This window comes from Gopherus evgoodei, chromosome 1, assembly GCF_007399415.2.
Source record: "Gopherus evgoodei ecotype Sinaloan lineage chromosome 1, rGopEvg1_v1.p, whole genome shotgun sequence".
NCBI classification, from domain to species: domain Eukaryota; kingdom Metazoa; phylum Chordata; order Testudines; family Testudinidae; genus Gopherus; species Gopherus evgoodei.
Window position 1 is genome coordinate 263,389,967 of NC_044322.1, and position 18,842 is coordinate 263,408,808.

The 18,842-nt window shown below is 41.7% G+C and overlaps 1 protein-coding gene across 1 annotated transcript; it reads left to right on the top strand.

Moving 5' to 3' along the window:
• The first annotated feature begins 237 nt into the window (after positions 1-237).
• Positions 238-18,285, top strand: HSP90B1 (heat shock protein 90 beta family member 1). Its single transcript, XM_030544541.1, has 18 exons — positions 238-405; positions 958-1,057; positions 2,458-2,599; positions 2,679-2,795; positions 3,262-3,593; positions 5,575-5,686; positions 6,678-6,791; positions 7,580-7,696; positions 9,665-9,802; positions 9,891-9,968; positions 10,076-10,141; positions 10,592-10,861; positions 12,364-12,609; positions 13,424-13,560; positions 14,481-14,559; positions 14,647-14,802; positions 15,773-15,874; positions 17,569-18,285. The coding sequence occupies exons 1-18, from the start codon at positions 357-359 to the stop codon at positions 17,596-17,598; spliced, it is 2,385 nt and encodes a 794-aa protein (XP_030400401.1). The 5' UTR covers positions 238-356; the 3' UTR covers positions 17,599-18,285.
• Positions 18,286-18,842: the final 557 nt, after the last annotated feature.

Below are 18,842 nucleotides of genomic sequence, written 5' to 3' on the forward strand. Positions count from 1 at the left end.
AGGCTGATTAAACTAGCTATTAAAATGATTGGCCGACTCTTCCTACCAATGACCAATCAGAGGCAGCCACGCTCTGGCTGCAGGAAGCCGCACATGGAAGGCTCTAATTGGCAAGGACCGAACTCCGCCCCACCCCTCGGGACTCTTCATTGGCTCTGTGTTTGGCGTGGTGCGCTCTGATTGGCGCCTTGCTGAGCGCCTTTCCCCGCCCCGCGTGCCGGACAGTGATAAGGCTGGGGGGAGGCGGGCTCACCTGGTTGGTGGTTCGGCAGATTCAGCGATAGACTCGTTCCAGCGAGCTCGAGTCGCGGGGCACGGGATCAGTTGTTCTCTCCTGGGTCCGCATTGACACCGCCATGAAGCCGCTGTGGGGACTCGCTCTTCTGTGTGTCCTGCTCCTAGCCCGTGAGTCGCCCGCCCGCACGCGGGTTCTAGAAGCTTCTGGCGAGGAGCGGTTGGGGCAGGTGACCTGGGCCTGGGCCCGCGCGGCCTCCGCCCGGGGAATAAGAGGACGGGGCCGGGACCCTCGGGGCAGGGGCCGGGGCTGTTTGAACCAGGGAAAGGGGAGGGGGGAGCCGCTCTGGGGCGAGCGGGGAGAACCGTCCGGTCCCTCTTCCCCATCTCTCCTCAGCCTCCCCGGAGGCTGGCAGGGTCTGCGCTGGTGGTTCTCCTCAGGGGCCTGAGCCTCGAGGCGCTGCGCCCCATGGTGGGGTCGGGGCCGCTTCCCGCAGCGCCGTTATCACCGTCTGTGGGGGGGGGGAGCTCCCTGCACTGCCCGGCCCGTCATGGCGCTGGGCCTGCAGCTCGGAGACCTTCCGCGCCTCCTCCCTCCCCTCGTGTCGCCCGCGGCGGGGTCCTGACAGGCGCCTCCTTCGCAGTGCACGGCGCGGCAGGCCCCCGCAGGGGCGAGGCGGCTCCGCGCTGTGGGTCAGTTCGCTAACGCCCCCTTCTCCCCAGCATCGGCTAGAGCGGAGGAGCTGGAGGTGGACGGCACAGTAGAAGATGACCTGGGGAAAAGCAGAGAGGGCTCTCGGACCGATGACGAAGTTGTTCAGAGGTTTGTATCTATAATCCTGTAAAGAGCTGTGAACTCCACGTGCTGGTTATCGCCTCGTCCTTCTCGCTGGCCAAGGCGTCAGTACTGTGATGGGGGAGAGGTTTGTGTGTCTCATGTAGTGTCTTTCAGGGCAGTGGGTCTCAAGCAGGGGTACATGTACCCTTGGGGGTGTACAGGGGGTACATTGAATCATCTGGCTATTTGCCCAGTTTTACAATAGGCTATGTTAAAAAGCCCCAGCAAAGTCTGTACAAACTAAAATTTCATACAGTGACTTGTTTATACTACTCTAGATACTATACACTGAAAGGTAAGTACAATATTTATGTTCTAATTGATTTATTTTATAATTATATGGTAAAAGTGAGAAAGTAAGCAGTTTTTCAGTAATAGTGTGCTGTGATGCTTTTGTCTTTTAATGTCTGATTTTTGTAAGCAATTAATTTTTAAGTGAGGTGAAAGCTGGAGGGAATGCAAGACAAATCAGACTCCTGAAAGGGATACAGTAGTCTGGAAAGGTAGAGAGCCACTGCTTCAGAGAAACGAGCTCCAGTCTCTTCAGTACCTTTATTTTTTAATAAAGCAAATTGTCTGTGTTTTGTGGGTTTATATTAAATCCCTTTAAAAGCAGATAAATGGTAAGTAAAACATAATAGCTAAGTGAAATGGTAGCCAGATTGCCATGTTACATATTTGAAGTCAAAGATTGACATCTGTCATTGACTTCCTTTGGTACCAGTCAGCTTCCTTCTTTTTCTGGTACTTCTTAGGGCAGGGGTTCTCAAACAGGGGTTGGGACCCCACAGGTGGTCACAAGGTTATTACATGGGAGTCACAAGCTGTCAGCCTCCACCCCAAACACTGCTTTGCCTCCAGCATTTGTAATGATGTTAAATATGCAAACAAGTGTTTTTAATTCATTGGGGGGAAGGGGGTTGCACTCAGGCTTGCTGTGTGAAAGGGGTCACCAATACAAGTACACTGGCTTGGGGCACACAATTCAGTACACTTGAAATAACCTCTAATGTTATAAAAACTCAGTTGTATGCCTACCCTTCTGTAGCATAGAGGTTATTGTATATTGTAACTTCAGAGTGGAGCCTGTAGACCAGGGACTGTGATAGGATTTTTGCTGAATAGTAGAGAGGTCTAGCTTTTAAAACATCTAGTTCACTCACCTGTTATCAGACTTTCCTAGTAGTTTTCACACTTACTGTTCCATGGTCAAAATCAAATCTTGCAGTTCTAAACTGTCGTCCTGATGTCATGGTTTGTGGAATGTCATAGTAACAGAAGATCTGTCTGTCTGCTGTAACCTCAAATTCAGTTGTTCCTGCTGCTGGGCTAACTACATACTAACTGAATACGGCCTAATAAAAGATCTAACTTTGTCTCCGCAGAGAGGAGGAAGCTATTCAGTTAGATGGCTTAAATGCATCCCAGATAAAAGAAATCAGAGAAAAATCTGAGAAGTTTGCATTCCAAGCTGAAGTTAACAGAATGATGAAACTCATTATCAATTCTTTATACAAAAACAAGGAGGTAAGCAGTATGTTTATCTGGACAATGTGAGCATGTATAGTTCTAGCAAAGTTTATCATCCTTATACATTTCATTTCAGATTTTCCTGAGAGAATTAATTTCAAATGCTTCTGATGCTCTAGATAAGATAAGGCTATTATCACTGACTGATGAAAATGCCCTTGCTGGTAATGAAGAACTCACTATTAAAATAAAGGTAAGAGCTGCTAGCTATTAATAGTAATCTGCTGGTTCTTCCACCCACCCCCACCAGTGGACAATACTTCTTGACTTGCCCAAGCTACAAATCTGTATTTAATATTCTGCCTATCCCAGAGTTTATAAATTACTTAGATTAAAATCTTGGTACACTACCATTGGTTTGACTATAAAATCCTCAAATGCCTCATCTTACTGTTGTAGCAAGCATTTATGGCTGCCTCTGAAGTGTTCCACTTTCTGTGGAGAGTGGCTGAACCACTGCATTGCATCAGCAAGAGTGTCTTCCCTTATTGCATTAATGTGAATCTATACTCTAGCCAGAGTTTTGCATAGCAGATCTTATTCATGGAATATCTTCCCAGTTACTGTAATGTCTCACCTGTAACTTTCAACTTTAACAAGATGCAATGCATACTGTCTTCAAGTGACATTTAACTGAATTTACCTCATTTATTTTCTAGTGCGATAAAGAGAAGAACATGCTTCATGTTACAGACACAGGTATTGGCATGACCAAGGAAGAATTAATTAAAAACTTGGGTACCATTGCCAAGTCTGGAACAAGTGAATTCTTAAACAAGATTACTGAAATGCCAGAAGATAGTCAGTCAACATCCGAGTTGATTGGCCAGTTTGGTGTTGGCTTCTATTCTGCCTTCCTTGTAGCAGACAGAGTTATTGTTACATCAAAGCATAACAATGATACTCAACACATTTGGGAATCTGATTCAAATGAATTCTCAGTGATTGATGACCCTAGAGGAAACTCCTTAGGCAGAGGCACCACCATAACGTAAGTATTGCAGCTGATCCCAAAAAAACTTATTAAACTGATGTATACCTTGCTCACTAGCATGTTGTTGGTTGGTCTCTGCATTATGAATAGGGCCCTACCAAATTCACAGTCTGTCTTTGGTCAATTTCACAGTCATAGGATTTTTAAAATCATAAATTTTCAGATTTCAGCTATTTAAATCTGAAATTTCAGTGTTATAATTTTGGGGATCTTGATCCAACAAGAAGTTGTGGAAGGGTTGCAAAGTTACTGTAGGAGGTTAACAGTACCACAACCCCTACTTCTGTGCTGCTGCCTTAAGAGCTGGAGAGCAGCAGCTGCTGGCCGGGAGCCCAGCTCTGAAGACAGGCAGTACAGAAGTAAGGGTGGCAATCCCTGCAACTCGATGTTGGGTCAGGACCCCCAATTTGAGAAAAATGGGTGTCCCCCCCTGTGAAATCAATATAGTATAGAGGGTAAAAGCGCACAAGCAGATTTCATGGTCTGTAATGAATTTTTCATGTCTGTGAATGTGATAGGACACTATGAATCTTGTGCATGCAACTCTTCATTTATAGTGTCCTTAGCCTGGAATAAGTGCTTTTCCTGAATAGGAATGACTTCCTGAATCAAAGCTGTGGTATAAGGACTTTGAAAATAACTACTGACTACTAAAGGTGTTCAGTTTTTTCACTTCCTTGCATAGCTTAAGGATGTGATGAGATGTAACAGGTATGTTTTTTGTCATGCTTGATTTCTAGTTTTAAAGCCAGAATTTGTTTTAGTTCAGCTACATTACCTGAAAAGTACATACTCCCCAGTACTCTTGCTAAACTGCTAGTGTTTTATTTCTAAAGTGGACTTAGTGATGGAGAAGAGTGGACCAGAAGAAACAAATGAACTGCCTGCAAACTTTAATAGCTCCAGTCAATTTTTGTGGGCCACACTGACAAAACTTTTGTTATGCACGGTGTAGAGAATAACTAACAAATTATCTCTTCAGAGCTGATCTCCAAACTTGTACTGCTCTGACATAACTGGCGACTGTGTTGGCTGTTCTTTCTGCTAATGCAGTTGGCTTGCTCTTCCTATCTGAGGCTTAGCAAACTTAAGTAGCAAGAACCAAAAGAGAAACATGCCTTTCTCCGTTTTGTCAAACTTTCCATTAACTTCAAGTGCTGTAGACAACCTAAATCTTAAATTTGTCTGCTACTGACCTATAAAAATTGAAATTGCATGATTAATGTCTACCTTTTTTGCTGTTCACTTAGTACATTTCAGATTTCTGTAAGAGACACAACTTTCTAGTCCTGATACTTGAGTTGCAAGTACTGTTTGGAAGACTTTCCACAATGTAATGTGGTGGAAAAAATGAAACCAGTGCTAAATGTAGTAGTTCCTCTTAAATGAGGCCAAACTACCTGACAATAAAAATCCCTCTGAGCAGCCAATTTCAGTTATACTCTGGGACTGGCTTGGTGGCAGCTCATGGATTAGAGGGTGACTCAGTATCCTCCAGTGGACCCTTCTCTTCATTTGGGTATGCATCTTGGCTGCAGCTGATTTTAAGTTTTTATTTTTAAGAATGTTTGTTATACTCGTTGGGGGAAGATACTCAACTAGTAAGACTCTTCATGACACTTCTCCGTCCCTCTTCTTCCCTCCCCCTTCTGAAATCTAGTAAATGATGTAGAATCGGTTTCAAACAATGATTTTAGAGTCTGCTAATGTGATTTGTCTTTAAATGCAGTTTTCTAAAGCTGTTCTGGTCTGCTTTGTTGGGCTTCCATAATTGGAAGAGCTGTAAGGTACTCCTTTTTCGAGAGGAAAAAGGACTGCAAAGGAGCAGAGTAAACTGTTTTTGGAACTTTCCCAAGGGATTGTCCACTATTTGGGTGTTCTGATACACTCGATTCTTCAAGTTACTTATACATAGATTCAACTAAGTAAAACTGCCTTGAAATACTAGCCTGTCTAATGCTTGTACTGTCTTCTTCAGCCTTGTCTTGAAGGAGGAGGCATCTGACTATCTTGAGCTGGATACAATTAAAAATCTAGTCAAGAAATATTCACAGTTCATTAACTTCCCTATATATGTGTGGAGCAGCAAGGTAAATAGTTCTCACTCTTAAATAATTACATTCATTATATATACAGCACAAGTTTCAAAGGCTTGAAAAAGCCATTTCCTGATAGGGTGCCCTCATTCATCACAAAATTTCCTGAGCTGTTTGCTCTACAGAGCTTAAGCATTCTATGAAAGCACTTATCCTCATGGTTCCAAAAACTCCATTGGTTCTTGTTTGGCTGGTGGTGTTGGTGTTTCTCCAAACTGACTTTCTCAAAGGAGCAGAACTGGTCAGCTTCACTGCTCTTCAAATCTGGGGAATAGGAGAACTTATGGCAACTTCACGCTACTTGTAAAAGCTGAGCAGTAGCTGAGGAAATTGGAATCCATACGCAGGATGACTCAAAAGAGACAGGTGAAGGGATAAGTGAGGGACCTGTCCCTCACCTTCCCAACTGGGGGGAGGGGGAAGAAATAACTGCTACTCTTCCTCTCAGGTAGAGCCACCCTGTAGCTTCTTATCTATTAGCAAGAAGCAAAACCAAAAGGTGGAAGCCTCAAGCAGAGAATGCATCATGGTGGAAATATCTACCTGCTGCCTGGAGATCCTGGGGCTTCTCACCAGGGTATTGTTTTGGGACCTCACTGAAGGTTCACATTTTGTCATGTGCCTCTGTTTATCTTCAGTGTGTTAAAGTACAAAATTCAGACACAGTGGTTGAAAATCAACTTAGGCAAGCTTGTTTCTGCCACAGCCACACTCAATCTGTTGCTATTCAGAGTGAATTATTACATATTACTAATAATCAGAATGCAGAACATACTACATGGTTTATCTTAAAGCATGGTAGTTGACATGTTCTAGAATTACTCATTCATTTAAAATAATGGCTTTTTGTAGTCAAATGGTGACTTATGATAGTTAAGGGGCTTAGATTTTCAAATCTAGATGTTGTGTGAGTACCTACCAAGGAAAGGTTGTTTGACCAGGTCCTTCTGAAGCAAAATAGACTTATAGGTAAGTGTTTCCACAGACTGAGACTGTAGAAGAGCCCATTGAAGAGGAGGAAGAAAAAGAAAAAGAGGAAACAGATGATGAAGCTGCTGTTGAGGAGGAAGAAGAGGAGAAAAAGCCAAAAACTAAAAAGGTATGGTTGTGTGTAGCTTTCCTTTTTTGGGGAGGGAGGGGGTTAATAGACTTCAAAGCACTAGACAGCTTGGTTTACAGTTCCGTGTTCCTTTATCTTCCAGATGTGCATGATATATTTTTAGCAACAATGGTGCCTTCTAGTAAGTTTACATCTATACGGTGTTAGTAAAAATCTGCTGTTAGCAGGGCAGTAAAATAAAATTCTAATACACAATATTTTGATCCTAACAGTTGCCCAACAGCAAAAAATGTTTTCTTGTTCAGAAATACTAGTAGTACTTTGTGAATGGTAGTTCCATAAGGATTTCTCTACAAGAGGCTGAGAACAGGGCTAGGTGTACTGTAATGTATTTCTTACATTGGCAAGTAAGCTGCTGAGGGCAGATAAACAGCCCAAGACTCTTGAACGGCTAGCCACTAGATAATGCAAACTCTATGCTCCTAGTACACCACTGAGCACTTGAAGTAATACTCTGCATGCAGAACACTACAAAGGTTGACAATACATATAGAAACTTCCTAATTTGCGTATCGGAGGAGTAGCCGTGTTGGTCTGGATTGGATGACTAAGTGGGTATTCACCCACAAAAACTCATGCTCCAATACGTCTGTTAGTCTATAAGGTGCCACGGGACTCTTTGCTGCTTTTTCTAATTTGAGAAGCAGTGACTTTCGTCTGTAACTTGCAGTAATTTATACATCAATACCAGCAATTTCAGGCATGTGCAAAAGGGTTGAACAATGTAGAATTGCCTTTTTTTTTTTTTTTTTTCTTTTCATGCACAGGTTGAAAAAACTGTCTGGGATTGGGAGCTTATGAATGATATCAAGCCAATTTGGCAGAGACCATCTAAGGAAGTAGAAGAAGATGAATACAAAGCTTTTTACAAATCGTTTTCTAAGGTAAACTTGCTATGGGCTTCACATTTCTATAGTGCGCTTCTGATACAGTACAAGCTCAGTCTAAAGCAATATATGGGTTCAGTAAAGGTCCTTGTTCTGATTGAGGGGAGTAGGGAAGGGAATGTGAGTTGTGGGGAGGGTAGTTGGTATGATCTTCCCTTTTTGGGAAATGCTGCACAAAATATTTTTTTCTGCACAACTTCAAAATATTGTACATATTGTCAAAATAACGCAATATAGTCATGCCTTTTTCCATTTACTTTTGGCAATTTATTTCAAAATGCCTGTCAGCAGGTATCTCTGTAACAATAGAGAGATTCAGAAACTGTTTTTTGAGAAATAGGTTTCTAGGCATATTAATAAAGAAGTTTATGCATTTTTGACTGTTCTGTTTCAGTTAAATTTAAATATTTCATTTAAACAGTCATTATATAAGAGTATTATAATGACCTGGCCTAAGAGGGCGATAGCGTCCTTAAGGACTGCTTTGTGTGTCTGTCATGTCTGGTCTCAAGTTCAAGCTTCTATGTTTTTTTGGGTTACGCCATTGTAGTGGGATGGGAGGGTTGGGGTGTTAGCAATAGTTGTAAGATAGCAAGTGGCTGGCATGGGGAAGGGAGACCCCAGGATAGTCAGTGAGTGTGCATGTTCAGTCATGTACATGATTTGCCAGCCAATACCCTTTCATCTCCAGAAGTGATGCCCCCATGCCATGTATGGATAGAAGTGCTGGGTAGGGATTTAGTGATAGATGGGAGCAGAGGATGTGGATTCAAGCTGGCAAGGAATATAAGATGGAGAGTGGTGCTGCTAGGGTTGTGTGTACACATAACTAACATTTTTGAAACGCAACTGGAAGATAAGCTTCTTGGTGAAAATCAAATTCAGGGGGAATTATGCAATGCAGAATTAATGTTCCCTGCACAACGGTGCAGAATTATTCTTTGCAAATAGCAGTGAAAATGTTAGTGGTTGTGTAATGGCTCTTATTACTTTCCACTAGTATATTGCTTAATTTTTCAGTTTCAATTATCTTTCCTCACTTTTGGTAGAACCAGGCTGCTTAGGGCTTGTCTACATCAGAAAGTTGCAGCGCTGGTGAGGGAGTTACAGCGCTGCAACTTAGGAGATGTACACATCTGCAGGGCACCACCAGCGCTGCAACTCCCTGTTTGCAGCGCTGGCCGTACTCCCGTTTTGTCTCGGGTGTAGAGGATCCAGTGCTGGTAATCAAGTATAGACACTTACCAGCGCTTTTCTTGACCTCCGTGGAATAAGCAGGTATCCCAGCATACCTGAGGAAGCCTCTGGTAATCAAGCTGGTCTCCTTCCCCAGCTTGCTCTCGCGTTCCCCGAGCAAGCAGGTCTCCTTCCCTGAGGTTTGCTGGGGGGTTCCGGGAACGCGAGAGCAAACCGCGGCGAAGCTGGTCTCCTTCCCCGGTTTGCTCTAGCGATCCCCAAACCCCCCTTGAAGCCGCCCAACAGCGCTGCAGTGTGGCCACATCTAACACCACTTGCAGCGCTGGTTGCTGTAAGTGTGGCCACTCTGCAGCGCTGGCCCTATACAGCTGTACTAATACAGCTGTAACAACCAGCGCTGCAAAATTTTAGATGTAGACATGGCCTTAGTAATATTGGTGAACTACTGCTTACATGCTATTTAACATGGAAATAAACTGCCAACTAAGTATTGAGACTGAAGTCTTAAACCCCAGATTATGGTAATCTCCTTAATCTCATTTCATGCAAATCTAGAATGAAAGGAAGAAGTTAAATAAAACTTCCCTTCTAAAGGATGGATAAACCAGTGGTAGTTATGCAGAGGGTTACCAGCACTTATTTATCCCATGAATTATTTCTAGATCACTGATCCAGCTGTTCCTTCCACGAGTTCAAACTCGCAAGAATAGCTTTCACAGTGTTTGTTTCTTTCCAGAGCTTGACTAAATAGTAACTTTTCTTCCACAGGAACATGATGATCCTATGGCTTATATTCACTTCACTGCTGAAGGAGAAGTAACATTCAAGTCTATCTTGTTTATTCCCACCTCAGCTCCACGGGGCTTATTTGATGAATATGGATCCAAAAAGAGTGATTACATTAAGGTAAAAACATTATTCTAGCTTTTGGTATACTTAAACATCCCTCAAACATTCCTAATTCCTTTTTTATTTTATTTTTTTAATCATGCAGTTGTATGTCCGGAGAGTGTTCATCACTGATGATTTCCATGATATGATGCCTAAATATCTTAATTTTGTCAAGGGTGTTGTAAGTATCTTGAAGTTTTTTTGACTGAGTTGGCTTAAGTTATGGTTGCTTCTACTTCATAAATTCTTTTTTTTTTCTTCTCCTCCTCCTCCTCCCCCACCCATTAGGTGGACTCTGATGATCTTCCTCTGAATGTATCCCGTGAAACCCTCCAGCAGCATAAATTGCTAAAGGTATCTTCATTTAAACATAATTTAACAAGCTACCTAATGGCAAGGAGTGGATAAATCTACTTCCCTGGTTAAGTAACATGACTGTAGCAAGTATGGGGAAACAATACCCAACTAGCCATAGTTAGCCTAGACTCTTTCTGGCCCTATTGTATCTAAATTAGGAGTAAAGTAAAAAGCAAGACATCAAGCTTAACTTGATTTCACTTTTAATTAAAGTGAAGATGCAAAGAGGAACAATTCATGAAAACTTGCCACAAATTCAAAGTGTATTAGATCTTAAGTGGAAGAAAATGAAAAGGGGATGGCTACAGAAGAGTAACATGAGAACTGAGGTAGTATTTAGCAGATTGTCTGGAGCATTCTTTGTAGTAGCATTTTAAAAGATTAGTTGTGCTCACTGTTTATGTAACAGTATGGGTGAACTTGATATTTTGTCTCTGGAATTCTTAGGTTATTAGGAAGAAACTGGTTCGTAAAACTCTTGACATGATCAAGAAGATTGCTGAAGAAAAATACAACGATACATTTTGGAAAGAGTTTGGTACTAACATAAAACTTGGAGTAATTGAGGATCATTCCAACCGTACCCGTCTAGCTAAACTTCTTCGTTTTCAATCATCTCATCATGAAAGTAACACTACTAGTCTGGACCAGTATGTGGAGAGAATGAAGGAGAAACAAGACAAAATCTATTTCATGGCCGGGTCCAACAGAAAAGAGGTAAGAATAAAAATCTTCCAATGTTATACAGAAAAATGCAACTTTAAGCAAATCCAATTTCTCCATAAGAATTAATGTAAATGGTGGGGGTAGGGGGAAGTATTCGGTTCCAGGGAAATTTTTTTTCACCAGACAAAACTTTGATAGAGAGAAAACAATTAATACTGTACAGTGGTGATTGGTAAACCTTGGTTGAGGTGGTGAAGTCAGAGGGTGGGATATTTCCCAGGGAATGCATTACTGCTAAATGATCTAGCATTCTTCTGAGCCATCAGGGTTAATATGTTAATGTAGCCTCACACTCTACAAGGCAGCACCAATAGAGGGAGGGGAGAGTGCATGGCAGACACACACCCCGTGTCAGGGACAGAGATACACATTACCCCTTTAAGTACGCTGACATCACTCTAAGTACATTGCCTTTTTAAGTAGATCTAGAAGTTGAGACAGTAGCTGCAGCCAGCAACAGCAAGCTCTCTGTCCTGAGGCCTGTCCTGTCCCCACCCTGCTCTATATGGAGAAAGGGTAAGCGGTGGGCAGGGACAGGAAGTAGGGGAGGGGGGACACCCTGACATTAGCCCCCCTCCTGCACAGCAAGCAAGAGACTCCCAGGAGCAGCACGTAGTGGGGGGGGACAGCTGAACTGCTGGCAATTGATAGCCTGCTGGGCAGCTGCCCCACAGGGAACTTAAGGGAGCAGAGTGCTGATGGGGCAGGGGCAGGAGCGGTGCCAGGGTTTCTGACGCCCTAGGCAGATGGCCATTTTGCCACCCCTTACGGCCCCGGTGGACTTACTGCAGTCATGCCGGCGGACGGTCCGCTGCTGGAAAGGCTCTGGTGGAGCTGCCGCAGTCTTTTGGCGGACGATGCGCTGGTCTAAAGGAAATTACTACGGCAGCTCCACCGGAGCCTTTCCAGCAGCGAACCGTCCACTGGCATGACTGCGGTAAGTCCACCGGACCTGCATGCTGCGCCCCTCCCCCCCCCCCGGCAAAATAGCACCCTCCAAAAATTCTGGCGACCGGCGCTACCAATCCACCTGCCAATCCACCCTGGTTCCAAGCCCCCACTAGCTAGTGGCAATGGGCTGCTCTTCTTGCAAGCAGTGGACAAAGCAGGTGGCTACCAAACAATGTGTTAAGGGAGCATTGTGCAACTTTAAACAACCACGTTCTCTAATTGATCAGCAATGTTAACTAGGATGACTAAGTGAGTTACTGTAAAGCAAAATAGTCAAGTAGCAAACCTATCTGAGTTTAGGAATCAAACTAGTTGTACTTCAAGATGTTACTGCTGGAAAGAATGGCTATACTCTGTGCCATATGACTGTAGTTGTGTGTACTGTAGTACTACTGTTGCTGTTCAATGCAACTTAAGATATATTAACCTAAATGCCAGACACTGCTAATACTTTCATAACTGGCTGAACTATACAGCAATGGAATTCAATAATTTAGTGTCAAGCAATATTAAACTTGTTTCTAATTAACTTGTCTTTCTAGGCTGAATCTTCACCATTTGTTGAACGTCTTCTGAAAAAGGGTTATGAAGTGATCTATTTGACTGAACCTGTAGATGAATACTGCATTCAAGCGCTGCCAGAATTTGATGGCAAGAGATTCCAAAATGTTGCTAAGGAAGGAGTGAAATTTGATGAAAGTGACAAATCCAAGGAGAGTCGGGAAGCCTTAGAAAAAGAATTTGAGCCACTCTTAACCTGGATGAAAGACAAGGCTTTAAAGGACAAGGTACAAAATCTGTGTTCACAGGAGCATTATTTTGCATCTAGAACAGGAGTACTTGTGGCATCTTAGACTAACAAATTTATTTGAGCATAAGCTTTCATGGGCCACAGCCTACTTCATTGGATGCATGCAGTGGAAAATACAGTAGAAAGACACACACGAAACAAAGGATTTTACCATACTAAGTAATTTTACCACTAAGTGATCAATCATGGTTAACACCCATTGTTTCATGTTCTGTGTGATCTTCCTGCTATATTTTCCACTGCATGAATCTGAAAGTAGACTAGTCCACAAAAGCTTGTGGCACCCTAGAAACTAAGGAATTTGAGCACAAGTACTCCTGTTCTTTTTGCAGATACAGATTAACACGGCTGACGTGTGTGTGTGTGTGTGTATAAAAGGCATCTGACTAATCCCTTTAATTTTTAGTTTTACACCCTCCTCCTCGCAGTAGACTTCATTCATTCATTTGTCCCTTGAGGGCATAAACTTCATTTCTATATGATTGTAGACAGCTTCTAAAAATCACTTTGCTCAACTCTCTCAATGGCTTTTTAGAAGACAAAAATACTAATGGTATATTTGGACTCTGATTTCCAATGAAAAGCTCTCAAAGCCAACTCTGAAGTATTTATAACAAGTGTATTATAGGACTGTATTTAAACTTTACAGATTTTAGTAAAAACTAACTTGATCTCAAAGTTGAGAACTGCAAATTTCATCTCAAATTACTGCAGTAGTTTGAGATCAATGAAATAGGTAGACACTTCTCTTGCTCGTTAGAGGTTCCTCAATCTACTTTTTTTTCCCCTAGATTGAAAAAGCAGTGTTGTCTCAACGCTTAACTCAGTCTCCATGTGCACTGGTGGCTAGTCAGTATGGATGGTCTGGCAACATGGAAAGAATTATGAAGGCTCAGGCATACCAGACTGGGAAAGATATCTCCACAAAGTAAGCTTTCATACTTGTATGTCATGGTCTACCAATACCACAGATGCAAGCCACAGTTAGCATGCATTTATGAATTGACTAACAGTGCTCCATATTGATGATGGACCTATAAGAGAGAATCCTCATTTTTAATTATTTTTCATCTCAAGGACTGAAGTATACACTCATCATTGAATTTTATACATATTTACAGGACTTAATTTAAAGGGATCCAGTCACATACTTAACAGCCCAAACTACAAAATCGTGTGTGTGTATACAATATACATACACTGAAAGTCTTTTTGTATGCAGACATTCCCCTGCAGTGTTAACAGCAGTGAGGCTGTAGCTCAGGTAGGCTTTTACTAATGGTAAAAGCAAGCTGATCAGATGCCAAAAACTCAGGCCTAGTCTTTAACTTAATCTGTCTTGACTATCTTTAAATATTTAAATTGTTTGACAAATCAAACTGTCCATTGGTGTAATAGTGTAAATAGGTGGTCTGTCACAATGGTAGTGACTGTAAGAGAAAAAATTCAGAAAGTATTATTTATAAAGGCATTCAGCAGTGCTACATTAAACTATTTAGAAAGCAAAGCTTACAACGAACTCTTTACTGAATCTATCTAGTGTCTAAGCATTGAAAGTGTGTGTTGGTTTGTAACTCCTCTCTTAGCTAGCATACCTGCTTGCTTCACAAACTGATGCTACTGAAGCACAACAGAATGAATTGATAAGCATCTGCACATATCGAAGAGCAGAACAGCAGTGTGAACTAAGTATTACATGTAAAGCTGACTTCCTGCATTTCAGTTGTCTTCCAGAACTTGAACTTATGGACTACTCTGAAATAAGCCAAGCATAAACATTAGAGGGCAAACTAAAGTAGTACTACTGCTTTTAAAAAGCTAGCTACTGATGTAATTTTCTGCTTGTAGTTACTATGCTAGTCAGAAGAAGACCTTTGAAATTAACCCTAGACATCCACTGATCAAGGACATGCTCAGGCGCATCAAGGTAAACGGAAGTTACAAAGCAATGATATATCAACTGTTTGGCTGCATGAACCCTGATTAATGGCTCTTCCTTACTTTTCCAAATCAGGAAAATGAAGATGATAAAACTGTTGCAGATCTTGCTGTAGTTCTGTTTGAAACAGCAACTATACGATCAGGTTATATGTTACCAGACACGAAGGAATATGGAGAGAGAATAGAAAGAATGCTTCGTTTAAGTTTAAACATTGACCTTGATGCAAAGGTGAGCTTCCTTCCATTTTGGGTAATGTTTGGTTTAAAAAAATAAAATCAAAACTTAAGGTGTGTGCATGTATGGGGAATATGGGTATGTCTACACAACATTCTGGAGTGAGTGTTCCTGGCCCAGGTGAATAGATCTGGGCCAGCAAGACTTCAGCTAACTTTTTAAAAATAGCTGTAAAAGCCACAGATTGAAGTTAGACAGTGCTTTGAAGTTGACTATACAGCTGTTTTTAGAGCGCAAGCCCTGCTAGCCCAAGTCTGTCAACCTGGGATTACTCCAAAATACTGTGTAGATGTTTTCCAAGTAACAATTGGGCATAGTTAACATCTAGACCCACTTACAGTATATGCAGTTTCTCTGCACACAAGAGTGGGTCATTAATGACCCAGTTCTGATTTACTGGCCACATTCCAAAGCAGCTCTTAAGTTCTGTCACTTGGCACTTCCCCCAAGTGACTCAGCAGCAGCTGAAGACAGTGCAGTGTGCTCTTATGCTCTGCCTCAGCACTCGTCTTCCCCCCCAATTGTAGCTATATAGAGATTGTGAGAGACAGCTATACTTGATGTGCCCACTGGAGAAAATTGGCCACACTTGAAGAAATCCGCATCAGGGTATATGGGCAGGTCTTGCTACCTAAGTAGTGCAAAGGCAGGTGAATGGGCCAGAAAAGTGAGCCTCTGACACACTTTCAGTCCTATCTACCAGACTACTACTTGTGAATCTTAAAACTAAAAGATACAAAAGTTCGGTTCATTGCATTTTACGTACAACTTCATTTAACATCCAATAGCTAGATGTATCAAGTGATTAAATCTGTTGCCTTGCTTCACTGAAACCCATTCATTCTCCATTCATACAATAACATCCAACTGAATCTTGCATATATCCTGTGTACCATTAAGACAGATAAGCAAATTGATCTGTTGAGGATGGAATAACGAATAACTTTGTTTCATGTTATCTAAGGTGGAAGAGGAGCCAGAAGAACCTGAAGACACTGCTGAAGTAGAGCAAGATGAGGAGGAGGAGGAAGTAGAAGCTGATGGTGATGAGGGTGAAACAGAGAAGGTAAGTTCTAAGAATAACTCTTCATTACTACAGTCTCTAACTCAAATTTTTCTAAACCTAATGAAAGTAACATTTCCAAGTGAACAGTTCATGGAGCAAACCAAAACATGGCTTCATTGAGGCATTGTGTAGATAAAACTTGTGGAGGTTCACTGTATACCAAAGACTGACGATATGCTTTGACATCAAGCAAGCTGCTACTTGCTGAACTTGTTAAATGAGACTGAAATAAATCGCTTCATTTTGTAGTCTAAGGCTGGATCTAAACTGGGATATAGGCAAGGCTACTTCCCTAAGGCACTTGGTGTATGCCTGTCCTAACTCTAGTAGACAAGAAGCCACTAACTTTAAGTGCAGAAGAGCAGATTGGGAAGTATAATTTGTTGGAGATGGACTATTTAGCTAATGGCTGAACTTTGCTGAATCTGTGGTCAGAAATAAGTGGAGGGGGTTGGTTTTTTTAATTAGAATGCTAGCACTTTCTAATAAAACTGGGAGATGTTTGTATTTCCAGTTGATCATGTTTCAAGGTTAAAATTGATTAAATTCCATTGTGGGTGTTCAGTAAAGTAACCCTGGGTTTTTTAAGATGTCTGCAACTATTTTAATGTAGAGGGTAGCAAGCTGTGATGCTCTGGGACTCTTTTCTTTTCAGTACTGCAGTTCCCTACTGCTTCATTCCCAATTCTGAGGACCAGCTGGAAGGGTTATTGAACCAAATAGACTAAATTATTGGTTCCCAGCAGTTTAGGCTGGGGAAGGGCCTCATCCATTTACATAAATCTGTTCTGATCTCTTGGTGATACCAAGTGGAGATTGGTCCTGATGTTCAGTCACCTACCTGAAGTTGTTGGCTCCTATAGTCTGTATCTCTTACCTGTAAAGCTGGAGTTTGCATAGTGGTGCTTTTCTTAATTGTACCCGAGAATCTAAGGCTGCTTTTAATGAAGTACTTGCCCAAGAGTAGGTTAGTGGGGGGTAAAAATGACTTAAAACTGCTCCCTGTATCTGGACTCATAGCTGCTTAAATTTACCTGCCACACCTACTCTGAGCTGCTGCAGCAATAATAGTATGGAGGGAACTCTACTATGTTGGCTTGCTAGTCCACACTATTGAATTCCTGTTATGATCTCAACAGTCATGATCAGAAAGCCGGTAGACTTCTCAGCATTGGTAGTGTGGGGTAGGGGTGGAGGGGATTACAAACTGAGCAGAGATGGACCACAATCATAATTTGCATTCCAAAGGTGGCCTACAGTGGAGAAGTTGGGGTTTCTGCCCTTTTTGCTGCTCTGATATAAAGGGCCTCGAAGGAATTTTTTTTAATTGTTCTAGATGAAATAAGATATCTTCCCCTCCAGTGGGACAAGCAGATAGCTGGAGCCCCTGTAGACAGGGTGGTCTTAGACAATTGTCTGATCTTTAAGACCACTTTGGGTTGTTAAATGGGTGTGAACAGATACAAAATCCCTGTTTTTAAAAGGGACTAAAAATCTTTTGTCACAGGTATTACAAGTGCTGTGAAAATGAGAAATGCAGCAAATATACTGCAGAAACTGGCCTTTGGAAGCATCATATAATGCATGGAAGCTGCTATTTTCTGCATACAAAGATCTATAAATTGAGATGACTAACCTTTTTTTTTTTTAAACTGTTTTGAGACCATAAACTTAACTCTCTCTCATCTTTGCAGGAATCCACAGATGTAAAAGATGAACTGTAAGCTGCACTCAACTAGCATCCTGTCTGGGGTGAGGAGGGAATGTGAATTAGATTGTTCAGTTTTTCACTGTAAAATGTTGAGGGGGGTGTTGTGGGGGTTATGGGCAGAGGAGTATTTTTTAAGTTGAATTTTTTAGAACATTCTTCATGAATGTAAATTGTACTATTTAACTGACTATTCTTGGTGTAAAATCTTGTCACGTGTACAAAATAAAAATGTTCCCAAATACTATGTGTAAACTCTATACTAAAGGGCCACTCTCATCTGGCATGTAAGCTAGCACTACTTTATTCCATGTTTAATAGCTGTGGGGAATATCCTGTGATGTCAAGAGCTCACTCTCTAGAACAGTCTTAACTAAAACTTTTCTGCTGTCAGAGTGAGACCATTCAGTTCTCTTGTGGAGAGATGTAGAATTAACCTTTTAAAGATCATATGTTTGGGCAGTGGGGAGACTAGAAGAAGCTGTACAAGTATCACTTCAAGTACTGAACTACATCTTATTGGCAAGGATGAAAATGCAAAGCAGGCTTCTAAATGCACTGGAGCATCTTAGCACTCACAGTTTGAAGGGTCAGCTTCAGAGCTTGCTTCAAAAGGGGCTGGTTGTAGCAAATAGAAATGTTTTAACTGCAAATTGCATTAAAATGTTCATTGATTGTATAAATGTCTTCAACCTCTGCTGCACAAGATGAATAGACTCTATTGCCATACCTAAATGGTAGGATGTAGAAGTTACTGAGGTTCATAGACTACAGTAGTTTAAGTAAGTTAAACTTGTTTCTACAATTTGTTCAGTAGTCTAATGCACCATCCACCCACATTTATGGTTCAAGTACAACTTACAACACTCTTCTTGGACTTTGAAGAAGTAGACTAATCCTCACACACTCCTGTGAGTGAGGCAGGTGGGCTTGCTGAATCGGAAAGGTGAGGTGGCTTGCCTAAGGCCACAACAAACTAGTGGCATGGATGGGAGTAGAACAAGACCTTTTGTCTTCATACCCAAAAACAGCAGGAGCTGGAGGAATTGATGTAGAAGTTAAATAGTTTAATGTGTTTCTGGTCATTTAAAGGTGGTAAATCAGTTTTCTTATAATTCCTCAGATATTCTTTAACTGCAACTCTGCATATGGTAAACACTTAACAAATCCAGATAAAATAACTCTTTTCTTTACTACACAATGTATTAAGTTCAGAATTCATATGGGTCTGTAGGTCTCCCAAAACTCCTGTTGGGCCAA

What these genes read in the sequence shown, in the direction of transcription:
- HSP90B1 (XM_030544541.1), top strand. Translation starts at nt 357, where the DNA reads ATGAAGCCGCTGTGGGGACTCGCTCTTCTGTGTGTCCTGCTCCTAGCC. An exon ending in GGGAAAGATATCTCCACAAA is followed by an intron (nt 13,561 to 14,480) that starts GTAAGCTTTCAT and finishes TTCTGCTTGTAG; the next exon opens with TTACTATGCTAGTCAGAAGA. An exon ending in ATGAGGGTGAAACAGAGAAG is followed by an intron (nt 15,875 to 17,568) that starts GTAAGTTCTAAG and finishes TCATCTTTGCAG; the next exon opens with GAATCCACAGATGTAAAAGA.